General features: G+C 30.0%; 1 protein-coding gene and 2 long non-coding RNA genes across 5 annotated transcripts; 2 read left to right on the top strand and 1 right to left on the bottom strand.

Annotated features, from left to right (window-relative positions):
* Nucleotides 1-2,409: 2,409 nt before the first annotated feature.
* Inaf-d (inaF-D) lies at nucleotides 2,410-16,026 on the top strand. 2 transcript variants are annotated; one of them, XM_064062904.1, is made up of 3 exons: nucleotides 2,410-2,590; nucleotides 2,694-3,054; nucleotides 15,688-16,026. In XM_064062904.1, exons 2-3 carry the CDS (start codon nucleotides 2,736-2,738, stop codon nucleotides 15,849-15,851), a joined length of 483 nt encoding a protein of 160 aa, XP_063918974.1. In that variant the 5' UTR covers nucleotides 2,410-2,590; nucleotides 2,694-2,735; the 3' UTR covers nucleotides 15,852-16,026. The 2 variants fall into 2 exon arrangements, with proteins under 2 accessions (XP_063918974.1, XP_063918975.1); XM_064062905.1 differs by lacking the exons at nucleotides 2,410-2,590; nucleotides 2,694-3,054 and adding an exon at nucleotides 14,879-15,483.
* On the top strand, nucleotides 5,606-6,626 carry LOC135134422 (uncharacterized). The gene is made up of 3 exons (XR_010281304.1): nucleotides 5,606-6,036; nucleotides 6,085-6,474; nucleotides 6,521-6,626. It is a non-coding gene; the product is annotated as an uncharacterized LOC135134422 (long non-coding RNA).
* On the bottom strand, nucleotides 6,300-7,455 carry LOC135134423 (uncharacterized). 2 transcript variants are annotated; one of them, XR_010281306.1, is made up of 2 exons: nucleotides 7,045-7,455; nucleotides 6,300-6,861 (listed from the first exon to the last, which is right to left on the bottom strand). It is a non-coding gene; the product is annotated as an uncharacterized LOC135134423 (long non-coding RNA). The 2 variants fall into 2 exon arrangements; XR_010281305.1 differs by having other exon boundaries at nucleotides 6,300-6,992.
* Nucleotides 16,027-16,903: the final 877 nt, after the last annotated feature.

Consider the following 16,903-nt stretch of genomic DNA (forward strand, 5'->3'; position numbering starts at 1 on the left):
TGTTATATTTACTCAACAAAATTTTGAGTTGACATCGTCAGCACCAGATTAAACTGTTTTTAATTATTCATTCCTGACAAAAATACTCATATATCGAATAATAATTATTATATTGACAATTTACGTTGGTTAGTAAGTATTTGTTCATTAACTTTAAGAATAATAATAATTGGTCGAATATACCTAGGTACCATCAAAGTATTTACGAGAGAAGTGCATATGCAATTTAGCTTGGAACATGATCAGACTACATTCTTGAATGTCAACGTCCGAATAAAACGAATACCTATTTCAAGTTTTTTTCCATCGTAGAAACTGTGAATTTCATTTTATTTATATCAATCTGCAGTCTAAAATAAACTCCCTCCACTGGTTCTCATACCGTGGATAGGTTGCGACGATCCCTGTTACACCACTGGCTTCCTCAGACCTTTGAACTGACACCGGAAACCTTGACACATTCAGCACCTTGTTCCATATATCATCCCCTCATTAGAACAATAAATCGTAAACAAGATGTGGTGGTTGATATGTCCAGAATAAATTCAAGATGAAAAATAAAGATATATGTACATATGCATATAAGTTATTTCTATATTCATATTTAGAATGGGGTAAAAATTAAAAAGTACGAGCCTTCATTAAATCTATTGAAATAATAAATCAATCTACAAAATCTTTAAACCGATAGCTATGTTGGCATATTATGTACATCCTCTGTAATTTGCCTGTTGGTATTTTAATTAAACAAATAATCTCGATATACTCATACAGAGATTATTTAAAAAAATACTCCTATTACTTTTTAAAATAAAACAGATTTGATTCAGAACTCATAAAGAACTCTGAAATTGTTATATTCCGTTAAGACTGATGTACACTGCAGAACATCGATTAAAATTTGTTGTTGTGTTTGCGTTACATATATTAAAATAAAAATGTTTAGCCTGAAAAATTAATAAATAAATCTTTCCTGAAAAATACCTTCCAACATGCATACAAAATTGATTATGCTTCATGAACCAGGGAAGTTCTCTCTGAATAACTTTAGAACAATTTTTTAGATGAGTATATGTCTGACTAGTTCCCAACTGCCTTAAATTATGACCTATTTAAGAATGGCGAAGGGGCTAAAACGCGGTCACGAAAAAATAGTAGGAAACAAATAGTCACTAATTATGAAATTATATCACCTTAAAGGGCAGCCAAATAATGGTACTTATTTGTTTTTTAATTTCAGTACTGCTTTTATCTTCATTGTGGGTGGTGGTATTTCCGGTGACTTTATTGTGACGTAAAATATGCTGACAATCACTGATTAATTTTGAGCAATAACCGTTTTTCATCTGGTTTATTATTAAGAAATATATATTCAGGACATCGTAACTTCAACAAACTATAACCATCAATTTTCAAATCTAGATAAAATCTTAAAAAATTATGTGCGTTTATTAGTTCTGATTGCTACTTTTTTATGGCATTGTATTTATATTTTTAGACATATTGCACTGATTCAGTCAGTAAATTTGACACTTAAAAATATATATAAAGGTTAAAGCACCTGTGCTTATATTAAAGAACCCGCATAGTATACATAAACAATAAACATTATGTACATTAAATAACTCACACAATATACACAAACATTATTTTCACTAAAAGTGAAATTTATTAACTCTGAAGACCTCGTAAACCGTAAAATTCTCCAAATTTGTCCATGATGATCAAAAGAATAATAAAACGAAAATTAAATGCATATGCAGAAGCAAGAGAAAGTGCTCAAATTAAAATTACGTAGTTATTAATTTTGTTTAAAAAATTACCAATGTCGTCAATGAACTGAGTCGCATTTTCTTGAATTGAAATTTACTTTAAGAAGTCATAATTTGCAACAAAAATAACTGGTAGAATTTATATTTCTTCACTTGCAAGTTTTATAACACCAAAAAACTTGCCTTTCATCTTCTTCAATAAGCGCCATTATCTAAATGTCTATTATATCCAGAAAAGAGACAACCATTCTATGCAATTTATATTTTAATGTGGGCCGTTATCATAACTTTCGTATTAATACGACATTATTTCATTGTTTGATATAAATAAAATAAGTTTTCCATATTTTTTCGCCACATTCAATAATATATTTATAGCGTCCGAGGTAAACGAATATAAACACTCATATATAAAATAAACAGAAATTAATTTTAAATTTTATGACCATATTCACCACTTCCAGACATTAAATTTTCATCAGTGCAGTGTTTAGATGTGTTTTTCTAACGTCAGAATTAATTAGAAAATTAATCAATTATCAGTGTTCTCATAATTTTCAGTTATCTGAAAATGATATTTGAAAAAGATAATTTGCGCATGTGTAATTTACATTAAAAACATGACGCTCTCCTCCAATATTTGTTTGTGCAACATTCACGGTCGTCGCGGCGCTTTAGATAACATAATAACTGGTGTGCATCCGTGTAAGAATGTTACCAAACTAACCCAAAATTACGTATTGTTGTATAAGTAAATGCAAACACAGTGCAAACACTGTTTTATGGAAACGATTTTTATGACACCAAATTAAAAAAAGGTAAGCGTTTCAACATTTTAATGTTTCTTTATTTTATTACTGTTCATAAAAAATTTCAACTGCATTGTTGTTCTTCTTCAAACTATTATTATTATTATTTTAGAAATGTTAGAAGCAGGAAAAAGCGGTGCATCATCGTATAGCAATGTCATCTGAAGAAGACATAAATAACGATAGCTCACCAGAATCACCTAGGAATTCAAAAGAAAATCCTTACTTTGAACCAAAACCTCAACCAAAAATTATTCGAGTACTCACCGTATTTGCTTACATACTCAGCGTGTCCATGGCGGCTATTCTTTTATCTATTTACTACATCTTTATGTGGAATGACCGAAATGAAACACCAAACGAATCTGTGCTTCCCACAAAAAATGAGTTCTTCACAAATGACTCGGATAATGTGACAATTCTGCGATCTACATATAGTACATATAGTACATCTGTGGGACTTCTAGAAAAAGGTACATTTAAACCAATATCATATCACTGTAATTACTTCACTAATTAAAAAATTTAATACGAAATTAAATTAGAATAAGAATTCATAGTGAATTGCGTTTCTTGCACATGAATTGATCACTGTCAATGACCATTAATTTATGCTGATGACAATCTTCTTTTTAATAAAATTAACTTTGTGGGAATTTAATACGTTTAAGTGAGGTAAATGGAATTATTGGCTATATTGATTTTCTATTGGTTTATCAATAAAAGTAAGGTCTCATCATGCAGGAAACCGTACACCTACCCACTTTAAGCGCATAGCAGAACTTGAAGAGCAGATTATGTCACCGTAAAATGGATTGAAATTACATAAATTTAATATTAAGAAAATAACAATTTCACGTGAAATTCGAATAAGAAGTGCAAAAATTTAAAAACACAATGGAAATATTACTGTTTACTTCATTTACATTAGACATAAAAATATATACTAACTTAATGTTAAAAATTTAATTTAAAAAAAGATTTATCCTTCTGTCAAACACAAGTAACGGATTTTGTACACTGTTGTAAACTGTTCTATAATGTGTAAAAAACATCGCACAAAATTTTGTCTAGGAATAAATAAGAATTCTAAATGGTTTATCTAATAATTTTAAATATAAAAATATCAGTTTTCGGAGTATCTTTATTTAAATAAATCTACCTAAATTAATAATTCAATGTAGACAATCAAGTCCAGAGTACTAATTTTTCCCGATATTTTCAAAATTAGAACGTAATTTAAAAAAAAAAGTGATTTTTGTGTGACTGTAGAACATCTAAATGTCATATTTGTACTTTAGTGGCAAATTATATATCAGATTCAATATGTACTGCATAAAACTGATGTCATGTCAGAAAAAATAATTTTTTTGCACGATGGTTTTAAATTAATTTTTGCGTCCCCAGTATAAATTATGAAAGTACAGTTTAATTCAAAAAAATTTGGGCAGTTGTCATCTACTAATGTCATAACTTAAATGTATTTTATTTAGATAACCTTAATTTACTGGCAGCAGTGTCATGTATCTGTCGGATATTAAAAATATCAAAGACATCGTTTGACAAAATAGATTTTTGAAGTGTCAAAATGACAGTAAAGCTTGAATCACATATGATTTGTCATAAATGATAGAATGACAGTGCCTAATATTTTTTGAATAAAACTGTACTGTAATGATTTCTTCATGTTTCACAGATTGTATAACACAAGAATGTCAATTTCCCGTTTGCTTCTGTCGCTGATTTGTCAACTGGTGATTTTATTGGACAGATAATATCTACGAACGATGGCAGTAAAATTTTAGGTGTAGGTACTTTAAATTTATCGTATTGATGCTAAAATTTGATTTGATTTCAAAATGTTTTTTGAATGTGCACTAACACTGACTTAATAATGACAACATAGATTAAAATTTATTTTTTAGTTTATGACAACTTATGATAAATAATTAGTTGCTTAATAGTTTTTATCATTGTTTGATGCCACACTCAAAAAATGTAAAAAAATGAAATATTAAAAATTTATTAAATTAAACTTCTTTTCTTCTTCAAATATAATACTTACTTTCATTTAATTTATTATTTTCAATATGTAATTTTATGCCTACCTGAAAACATATAGCCAACTACTTAATAAAACAAAAGATACCTACCAGTAACAGTGACCCACGTTATATAAATGTCGTCACAAATAAATAATATTAAAAATTATCAAAACTCTTACTAATATTTTTTTTTTATTTTTCCATTTTTTTTTATCATTTAATATGGTGTATCGTCAGTCAACTCAAGACAACAACTGCGAATTCACCAAAAATCCTACCTGTAGGAACCAAGTTGTGAAAATATACCTTCTAGATACCAAAATAAAAAAAAATATTTTTAATATTAGGGCCATTTTACACGATGTTATTTTTATTATAAAATTTGATACAAAATCTCAATTGAAAAATAGAACTACATTGCATCTAATAAAAACTTTGCATGAAAAATAACACAAAATAGTATTGCAATTTCTAGAAATATTCATATAATTTTTCCTACAATTTGTTAAAACTCTCAAATCTGCGTAGTTTCTTGAAGAATTTTGGCACATCGTGGGTCTATGTTGTTTTGCGGTTTTAAACAGATTAGGAGTTGGTGTCAGTACAAAGATTTAAGTCAAAAGGATTTGACAGTTTATTATGTGACAACTGCCAAGTGCGCTTGCCCTTTCATAAAATTTACACAATTTTTGTTAAAAATTGTAATTCAATTGCATACAGCAACATCTTTTTCAGTGAAATTTGACACATAAGTATTAATTTCAACACAAATGTTTCAGTGATGTCACAAAATTTTGTATCAAATTTTATATTAAAATTAACATCGTGTAAAACGGTCCTTAGGAAAATTGTACAACTTATACCAATTGTGGTATTCAAAGTTTCGTTTTTCAAAAAAATTAAATATTGACAATGTAAAAAGTTAAATGAAAAGTAAAACTAAAAAAAGGGAAACTAAACTCAAATCCATAAGGTTGTAACCACTCCCTAGTGTAAATTTTTAAAAATTATTCAGTGTAAATCTGTCTTTTAATAACCTGGTGACATATTTGGTGACCTGTCAATATAATGTCAGTTCATTCATGTATTCGCGACACATGATTACGTTCGACTTCACTGCAATTCTTGCACTCCTGCACAGGTTATTTCATAATTATCATTGTAACTTGTCGCAATATTGTAAAAACTGATAAACAATTTTCAATAAAAACAGGATAACCTGAGTCTTCATGGTAATTATAATACAAGAGCAACGATAAATAGAAACGTGTTTTATCTTTCATCTGTAGAAAGAATGCCACCTGCTGTAATTTAGACTTGCAGTCGATACGTTTACGAATTACGATAAAATGAACCCAAAAATATTGTGGTCACGAATGAAATCAAATATTGGGCTGGTAAAAAAACAAGGTGAATTGATTTATTTATTGTTGCTGCTTCATAAAAATTACTTTACAGATGGGGAATAACTGAGATATTCAGAATTTGTTTAAATTATTGTACATGAGTATACGTGATAATTATATGTGTGGCTAACTATGACTCGAAGGATCAGCTCTCTCGACTGAAATGATCAATCTCGCGAGCAACACCAAAATTGTCTATAATGGGTAGATCACCTTAATTAGTTGCAATGGATGACCAATTTTTCATCAAAAAAATGGGACACCAACAAGTCTTTAATGTTATGTTTAATAACTCTAATATTTGGTACTACTTATTATTTACAAAATGTACAAGGGATTTGGTTGAAGGCGATAGGTCTGGCTATGCTCCTCCGTCCTGACGATTTTAGTGGTAATAATGAACAAAATGTAACTTCACAAAATTCAGAGGCTAAAATAATAGGTATGTTGAAAATAATTTGACGGCTTATTTAAACTTACTGTTACAGGAGTGGTTAGAAACATTGGGAACACATAGACCAAATAACCAAAAAGCAATTATTTTTCTGTTGTTAACTTTCTTAAATCTGAATCCCATGGATTTTAATACTCAACGTAAAGTATTTAAACTTCCTGTATATTCTGGATGTTCTTTCGCAAAAATAAACAAATCCTGAAGAGTAAAAAACTCATTTTTTTTGTTTTTGTCAAATATACGGTAGGTTAGATCTTCTTTAAGTTCCAAATTTGAATACCACTGCGATTTTTGTTTTGGTTTCCACTTTGCTTCTTGTAACGGTTCTCCAGATTGGTGTTGGGTTATAATTTTGTGGGCTTGACATCGAGAACACTATGGAAAGGATAGGAATTAATGATAAGTTTACAGGGAAAGTATGCAGTGCTTGAATTTAATGAGGGACATTTAGTTGTATTGTGTAGGATATAAAGAGTGGGTATAAAACTTGAAAAGACAATGTTGTACTAAAAAGCGAGATAACTTGAGATAGTTAAAACTAAAAGTCCTTCGACATACCACCATGTTGTAATAACATGAAAAAAGTTCCGAATGTCGATACGTTACTCTCATAGTATAGTACTCTCTTTCCATGGTATAAGAATAACTACATACTGAAAAGATTTTTACAAGCTTGAATTCAAGTTCTCGGGAGGATGCTTGGGGATAAGCAAGTTTCAATTCATTGTGGCAGTTGGCAAGTGCCATTTTCATCTGCTTATTTACCACAATATGCCGTGTCGGTACCATTTTTCAATGGTATGGTTTAATAACAAACTGTGAGATATTTAAATAAAACTCTCTCGTGCGTAATTGTCAAATTTTGACATATGCGCCGCTACCAATCTGTTCATGTGAAAAACACCATTGGCTGTAATGCCAACCTTACAATTTAACGAGTGGTTACAACCTTATGGATTTAACTGTAGATAATATAAAATTTTCATTTTCTGTCATTAAAACAATTCGACAAGTAAGTACCAAAAACATAATCGATGATTTTTTTTTTGTGTTCATTAAAAGACTACCGTTAAATTACAAAATTAGTATTTTAAACTAAAATTTAATTTAAAAAGAATTCATGAACTATTAAACTGGAAGTTAATTCTATTTTAATAAAACAGTACATGGTCATTTGCAGTAAAGGACTAGATTATTACCTACCCAATTTTAACTCGTGCGCTATTAATAAAAGAATAATTCCTTCCTGCACTGACGTAAGCAAACAAGTACATTTCAGACACTAATGGTTAGAAACTGTCACAAAAACAACAACTGATAGTGGTTTACGAACGAATAATAAGCAAACAAATGCGGCTGACATGTCAATAACTTTCTGTTGATGATTATTATTTTTAGACTCTTCTCCAAGATAGAGCATCTTGTTCACTGATACTATTACAACCTAGTTACGAGGAAAATGTTTATTTTGTCTTGGTGTTATGTACCACTTAAATTCAGGAAAAACATGTTTATGTGAAAATATTAATTACTAATTAACATTTTCTGTATTCTTAATGTTCATGATTTTTTATTTAGTTACGGCATAACTAGTTTTACCCAGAAACACATAATAAAATATTTTAATTCTGCTTTAATTGGTTCTGAATTTTTAGCTGTGTTCGTCATTCCCATCGTGAGTTGTAACGTAGTAGACAACGAAAAAACCTCTTGCTCGTCTAGTACCAACTTGAAGACATTTATCTCACTACAAACTAAAAGAATAATAGTAACACAATAATTAGCTAAAGTAATCGTGTCGTATGGGTGCACGTTTCATGTTTTCTTGATATTTTGAAGCTCATGGTATACGAAAAAGTAAGTTTCCCATTTACGTCTGTATGCCGCTCAAAATGTGTATATTGATCTCTTCAAAAAAAAATTATTTGAAATTTATGTACCTGTATCAGAAATTATACATATATCCAACTTCTTCGAAATCTTCTTAATAAAACACAAATTTATTCTGAAAAATTTACCTCTCAAAAAATGTATCAACAGATTTATTTTATAGAAAGTTTCAAAAACGGTTTACCTAACTTTGGTAACGTTATGGAAGTGCAATAACGTGATAATTAGTACTGCATTCTACATATCAAAATTAATGTTACATACTTTCACCAAAAATTTGATAACGTTATTTCAACGCTCTGATGCGGGCGATTTTGTTTATGTTTCAAAAATGACGGAAGTCTGTGTAAACTTTAAAGATTTTTTACATAATATGCTTTACGCGTTGATTACTTTATCATAAAGATAAACTGCAATACATAGAAAAAAAAAATAGGGCTGTAAACGTGCAACTTAAACTTAAATTTATGTTTTGTAATATTTAAAATGATAATATAAAGAGGTCGGCATCTGATAAGGCCGTATCGACGTAATATTTGTTGCAATTATTCTTTGTTTTTTCAGTTAACATCAATCTTAAAACAATGGCTTATGGTGAAAATCAGATATCACACCGTTCTTCTTTCACATGGCAAGCGACCTTCGATCTTAAGCCATGATCTCGTTTGTAGTGCTATCTCTGCGTTTCGGTACTTGTAACACTGGTTTAGCACAATATCAACTTACTTCAAAATTAAACATTTTCATTTAAGTTATTTATTCACAAAAAGTCAAAATAAACCAAGTCAACATCTCAAAACAAAATTTTTTTGAAACAGAATATGTAGGAAAGGCTCTTGTAAAAAATGTCTATCCATGTCTTACATCAAATTCGTATATTTAGAAAGAGAAAATACTAAGTTTAAACGTAATGAACTCTAAGAACAAAGCTCCAATTTAAGTGGTTGCGAACATACAATAATAAACTGTAAAAATTGGTCTAAAGAGTTTAGACAGTACTTCCCTCGCTGTCGGAAACTTGACGACTGCATGCCTATTGTGTTTTTTTTTCTCATTACATTTTTGTAGTGGGAATTTAAAAAAAAAATTGCGATGACGTCATCAACATTTTTGCAAGGACACGTATATCAGTTGGGATAGATGTAGTGTAATACTAAGAATAAAATTATTATATTCTCAAATTTTCGGGAAAATGAATTGGGTCGTTTGAATATTGATTTGTAATAATCAATAAAATAACGAAACAATTTACTCACGTATACCTACGTATCAGAGGCAACTGAAAATCGTGTATGTATAAACATTGTTAATTTAAGATGACAGGCGTAACAGCATACGTGAGAGCCAAACACAGAAACTGTAAACAAAACGACCGTCGGTTTTATTGCTTCGACTTCCGCTTATTATATAAAACATTGGGTTTTATTTTAATTCTTGACGGTGAAATTCACAATTGGTTGATTATAAACATGTCTATTTCACATTCGCGGAATCAAGTGAACGCCTAAAACAAATGCAGGTCTGTAATGTTAAAGTCGATGTAAATAAGCGTGCTACCCTTATGTTTCAACCGAGTTTTTCCTTTAACAAATTTTGTGTCTACCAAATTGGGTTGGTTGGGGTGTAATACTAATAATAAGTGTTGCCTTTAATTTAATCAATAAAATAAATTGACTTCATTAATTTTTTTGAACCACCTCTTAAGAAAATCTAAAAAATATGAATGGAATGATAAATCACAAGTACAAACTCATCATATTTTTTGCATTTTAGATAGGATTTATTCAGCAAAATTTAAGGGTGACGTCATCAATTTTTTTAGGAAGGATGAACAAATACATTTTGAACAAAAGTTTACCATGCTTATAATAACTTTAAAATATTCCCAAGATTTCAAAGCATTCGGTTTTGTAATTCCTGATTAAATCGATAAAATAAATTCACGCCTTCATTAATTTTTTTCAGTCACCCTGCATATGCAAATCCAAAAATATGAATGGAATGATAAATCACAAGTACAGACTCATCATATTTTGTACATTTTAGATAAGGTACGAGACAAAAAATTATCACGGTGCAATTTTTTAAGAATTTTTTATTATCTAGACCTTTGACTAAATAATACACCCAGTAGAAGTTAATTTAGTATACAAAAATGCTTTTTTCACTGATATTTTTGCATCAAATAATTTCTGATCTGTGAAAACTCAATTGTGTCAAGAAATTTTGAGACATAACCCATCACTTTTTGTATAAAAATCAATTAGAAAAACGTAGTATGCATAATTGTTGTTTATTTGTATGATATGCACGATATGCAATTGTTTGTTAGAACTGATAAAGTGTCGAAATATAATTGGCTGAGCTACAATAATTGTCTTTCGCCATGGGCAAAGAAAACGATTTAACAGAACATGAAAAAGGACAGATTGAGGCATACTATGACCAAGGTTTGACTTTTGCGGAAATAGGATGAAAGATTGGAAGAGATCGGACCACAATCTCCAAGTTTGTAAGAAAGAAATACAGTGAAAATGGACGACAAAATTGTGGAAGAAAAGAAAAACTCACTGCACGTGCCAAAAGATCCATTGTAACTCCGGGTATAAAGGATAACATGTCGTCTCAAATGATAAAGACGACCCTAGGACTTCCTGTTCACAAAAGAACAGTTTTGCGAGTACTGGCTAATGACAAAAATGTTAAATATGCCAAATATAAGAAACAACAAATGTTAACAAAAGAACATATTCAAAAACGTTGTGAATGGGCCAGAGAAATGCAGACGAAAAATGAAGAATGGTTCCAGATAATTTTTTCAGATGAAAAGAAAGTTAATCTTGATGGTCCTGATGGTTTTAGATATTATTGGCACGATTTACGGAAAGAACCAAAGTATTTGTCAAAACGAGTTCAAGGAGGTGGCAATGTTATGGTCTGGGGTGCCTTTAGTAGCTTAGGAAATAATAACTTAGCATTAATCAAATCGAATGGACTCTTTGAATTACCAAGATGTGTTGGAAATGCACCTCAAACCACCTTTGAACGTATTTCAAGACAGCAAAGTGATTTTTCAGCAAAATAATGCGTCGATTCATGTGTCTAATTCATCGAAAACGTGGTTTCAACGACAAAATATAGCTTTGCTATAATAGCCTGCGAAAAGCCTACATCTCAACCCTATTGAGAATGTATGGAGTTCTCTTGAACGAGAGGTTTATAAAGTTGGGAAGCAGTACACAACAGTTAATGAATCGAAAGATGGTATCTTGGGGGCTTGGGAGAATTTGGACGTCAATTACTTCATCCATTTGGTCAATTCTATGAAGCAACGCGTCTACAATCTCATAGAAGCAGGTGGAAAATACATTGGGTATTAAATTAGTTTTCATTTAGTTAGTTAGTTATTTCCCTTTTAAGCGTGATAATAATTTGTCACAATAAGTTTGTTAACAAAATTACATATTTTCAATAAATTTCGTTCAGTTTAGGGTTTTCTGTGAAAATGTTTTATTAAATTAATTAAAAATGGAATTGCTTAATCAACCAGGTATCTTCACTTTCTTTTAATACATTTAGGCAAAAATTCTGCACCGTGATAATTTTTTGTCTCGTACCTTACGATTTATTCGGAAAACTTTTGAGCTGACGTCATCAGTTTTTTGTAGAAGATAACCAAATATATTTTGACTAAAAATTTATTATGCTCTTTATAACCTTAAAACATCTGCAAGATTTCAAAGCATTCGGTTTTGTAGTTCCTGATTAAATCAATAAAATAAATTTACGCATTCATTAATTTTTTTGAGTCACTCTGTATATGCAAATCCAAAAAATATGAATGGAGTGATAAATGACAAGTACAGGCTCATCATATTTTGTACATTTTAGATATGATTTATTCGGCAAACTTTCGAGCTGACGTCATCAAGTTTTTGGAGGGGATAAGCAAATATATTTTGACTAAACATTTATTATGCTCTTTATGACCTTAAAACATCTGCAAGATTTCAGAGCATTCGGTTTTGTAGTTCCTGATTAAATCAATAAAATATATTTACGCATTCATTAATTTTTTTGAGTCACCCTGTATATGCAAATCCAAAAAATATTAATGGAGTGATAGTTCACAAGTACAGACTCATCATATTTTGTACATTTTAGATATGATTTATTCCACAAACTTTTGAGCTGACGTCATCAAGTTTTTGGAGGGGATAAGCAAATATTTTTTGACTAAAGATTTATGATGCTCTTTATAGCCTTAAAACATCTGCAACATTTCAAAGCATTCTGGTTAGCAGATTAAAAATTAAATTTCAAAATGTTGTTTTATAATTTTGATTTTTTTTCCAAAAATCTGGACGTTTCGGGTGAAAAGTCGATTCAGAGTTGTAAACTACATGTGTAGGACTATGTTATTTTATACAATTGAAAACCCATTTACTATGTACAATTTTGAAGTGACGTCATCGCTTTAGTGGTGGGGATGATTCGACAAATTTTGGTTAGCGTTTTACCATCTACATGATATTCTTAATATAAGTACAAAATTTCACAACAATCGGTCGAGTACTTTCGGAGATTATCTGTCTAATAAAAATCCGTGACAACAGACGGACAGACGGACAGACGGACAGACGGACAGACGGACAGACGGACAGACGGACGGACAGACGGACAGACGGACGGACAGACGGACAGACGGACAGACAGACGGAAATGGGAGACCTATTTCTTCGTCTTCTAGGGGTCATGAAAGATCGAGAAAACGTAAAAGTAGAGAGTCGGCCGACGGACTCGATTACAATACTTCCTTTGCTTACGCTCGGGAAGTAAAAAGAAAATTTGTTGAAAGAGAAACCCTCTACTGACTTTTACGAGCCAGCGTAATGTAAAGTCGTATAAACATTTGAATTTAAACAACCACATTGAATTCCCAATGCAAAGAACGCTGCTAAATAAAAGTCAATGAAATATATTACTAGAACTAAACTTATATCTAGAAATTCGTTTTTAATGTCAATGTTTAATTTATACCTTGTGTACTTGTTTTTAATTTCGAAACTGTAGCAATAAATTTTTAACGTAAAAGTAACCCAAAATCTCTTAGTAAAAGTATGACCTGCTTAATTTAAAGGTGGTTAGTCGAGCAGATAAAAAAATATAAAGTGTACACAATTCTGTACAAAATTTATTATCAAACGATTTAGTAGTTTTAAAAAATATTGTTTCAATTTATTACGTTTTGTAAGTTGTAAAACAATTTGTAGCATTAAAACTGTCAATGCGTTATTAAATCACAAATAAGAGCAGATGTTACTACATAAAATTTTTGTTTAACATTTTTTCATTTACACAATAGTCTTAAAGTACCCCGAAGATTTCACAACAATCAATGCAATCGTTTCGGAGTATATATGTCTAATAAATTAGACAACAGACAAACGGACAAAAAATAAGTCGAAAAAACATAAATTTAGACACTGACTGGTCAAAATATGCTTTAATATGTCTTAAAATTGTATATAATAAATACACTTAGATACGTGAAATAAAATTGTTTTGTAACATGATGACATGATTGATTTCATATGCATGTGTTATTTAATTAATAAAAGCTTAATGATAATGGATTATTTGAAATCTTCTCCGATTTCGCGGCAGTTCTGAACCTGGGCATATCGCTGGATTCCATAATCCAACTTGTTATTTTTAGAATACGGCATCGCACTAAATCAGATATTAGTAACAATTATCTAGGTAATATTTCGTTACACTATTTTATTACTCTAGTGTGGATAACGTTTTTAACTTATGACTAATTTTGTTCAGCTGGTAACTAAAACGATTTTCTTAACGGCATTTAACAACTATAACTAAACGTGACACCATATAAGTTTTACATAACAACAAATTTACTGTGTCAAATATAACATACCAAATTTGACTTTTTTTGAAAAATATTTAATGATTATTAACCATAACAGTTGATTATTGCAGTTGAAATTTAACTATTATTCAATAAACCTAATTTTACACCAATATTTTCAAGAAAAGGATTTAAAATCTCTCAACTGTAGTGTAAATATTATTGTTATCATTATTATTCTTTCACAGTGGTTGCCTTCACTAGCAAATCAAAGCACTTTTTTTCGGTCAATAATAATTAAATTTCATCTATTTTTCTTCAGAATATGCGAAGGTACGTACACGATTTATTTTAAACAAACTTTAAAAAACATAAAGCTTTTTTAAACTGAATTGATTTATTGGCACAATATTTTTAAATAAAGTCATGTTTGTAATCAACATTGCACCTATTTTAAGATAGCTGGCACTACGAGTAAAAATATCTACCAAATCAAAACTTCCTCTCTGACTTGTGGTTCGTTAATGTTGCGGCACAAAAATAAATTCAACACAAAAAATACAATACAAAATCCTAAAATGTACTTGATATTTTTTTTGCAAATTTCCGAGGCTGCGCATCAAGCATTCCATTCCTTATTCAAACAGCTGAAACTATTGATTGACCCGGTGCAAAGCATAATACGAAAATCATAACAACTGTGTCCTGATTTTAAAAATCAGTAACCTCTGACAGTTTGTACTACCGTAAAATGATAGATTGTTTTAAAAAGCCTTTCGAACCTGATAAACGTAAACGAATAGAAATAACTTATAATACCCAGACCACATTGTAGAGCACATTATTAATAAAAACCAGTAATTCAACCCAATCTATCAGCGTGGCGTGTAAATTACTCACAAAAGTTCTTCAGATTTTAAATTCGAAAATGTCATATAAAATTTCTATGAAAAATGGCATCAACTGCACTGAAGCTCAGTGGATTAAAAGTAATAACCTAGTGGACACAAGTGTTAAATTAGCGGGAGATGAAGCCAAAGACCGTCTTTATGAACCGAAACATAAAAAGAAACTAGTTCGAGTTTTAACTGTTATCGCCTATGTGTTCTTCGTTTCTTTAGCGGCGATTATGCTATCGCTATACTATGTATTTTTGTGGAATGGTGGACAAAAAAATATGCCTAAATATACTGTGGAACCTGAAGCGCAATTAAACTGTAATCACATTGTGGCAGGTGAGCAAAACCATACTAAATTAAACGCAAAAACCAGCCTTTAAAACTTAACCTGACTTGAAATTTGACGAATCTGATATTTGTTTTTTACAATCAACGTTCATTTCTGGTCTCAGATAGTTGATTTAATTTATATTTACTTACTTTTGTGCAAAAATAACCGTTCTTAAAAAATAATTGTTAAATTATTTGTGTTTTTTGCAGAAATGCAACAACAAATAACTGAACTTAAAGAAGACGAAATATTTTCCACATCCTCAACTGCCGACGAAAACACAACTGCTCCCGAATATGAAGTAGACTTTGGGAAGACAAGTACTTTCATGAAAAAATTAATGTATAATGATCCTTATGCGGAAAATGACTAGCTTACGCCAGGTACTTCCTGTTGACTCTCCTGAATATGTTTACTTTGTGTCTTTATTTTTACGTAATAGACTATCCCTTTAGCTAACATTTTGATATTAGGTAATTTTAATTTGTTACTTTTGTAAACGTTATTATGTTTTACACGATTATAATGAAAATATACGATTTATGTAGTTTCTAGTATCTATATGCAAATCCTGGGTAGGTACCAAAATCTTCCAATTAAAAGTTAACTAACTTTTTATTACAAATATTTTTTCAAAAATGTGGTAAACAAATACGAATACGAATAAAGTAAAACACTAAATAAACTTTAGGTGTCCTCGAGTATACTATTAGAAGCTTAATTTTCCAATTATTAGATTTTTATATCCAGTACTATGGTGATATCAAATATTTTGTCTTAATAAACTATATAATTTTCTTTTCTTATTAATTTTAACAACTTTGAATTTAGCTTAATATTACAAAAGTAAGTACCGAATATAATACGATTCAGTCATAAAAAAATTAACTCTAGAACCTTGACTAACTGATTCATTTAGAAAATTATTAGATTTTATAACTGTATCATCAAAATTTACTGAAAAAGACAATTCTTAAATTATACCCATTGCAACATATAATATAAACTTCAAACTAAGGGTACTAATAATCACAAAATAAGTAACTCTGTCAGTACTTTGATGTTGAAGTCCTGAATAAACGATTATAAAAAATTAAAATACATCACTAAAGCGCAAACACCTTCATCTCGAAGCACATTTGTTGACATTTACTTAATATAAAGGGTGTTTCAAAATGATTTTCATCTACTTAGCTTTGAAATCGCTTCAACTCTTATCTTTCCCTTACGTTGTATTTTTGCAATGACGTAATTGACTTTCTAGAGGGGATGAATAATGCAATTTTAAATCACTGTTTTCTCATAATTAAATTAAATTAATGTCAGTAATTTCCCAAAATTCGTTAAAGTAATTAAATAACATGAGTATTGCCATAACAAGCAATTGTTTGACCGTGCACACGATTTCCCGCATACCAAATATAG

Source organism: Zophobas morio, unplaced genomic scaffold (assembly GCF_036711695.1).
Source record: "Zophobas morio isolate AGI-343-1 ecotype UQ-CSIRO unplaced genomic scaffold, CSIRO_AGI_Zmor_V1 ptg000023l, whole genome shotgun sequence".
In the NCBI taxonomy this organism is placed as follows: domain Eukaryota; kingdom Metazoa; phylum Arthropoda; class Insecta; order Coleoptera; family Tenebrionidae; genus Zophobas; species Zophobas morio.

Bases quoted from the DNA above. Each gene is read 5' to 3' on its own strand.
- Inaf-d (XM_064062904.1), top strand. From the start codon at position 2,736: ATGTCATCTGAAGAAGACATAAATAACGATAGCTCACCAGAATCACCT. The intron at 3,055-15,687 runs GTACATTTAAAC...TGTTTTTTGCAG, and splicing joins TGTGGGACTTCTAGAAAAAG to AAATGCAACAACAAATAACT.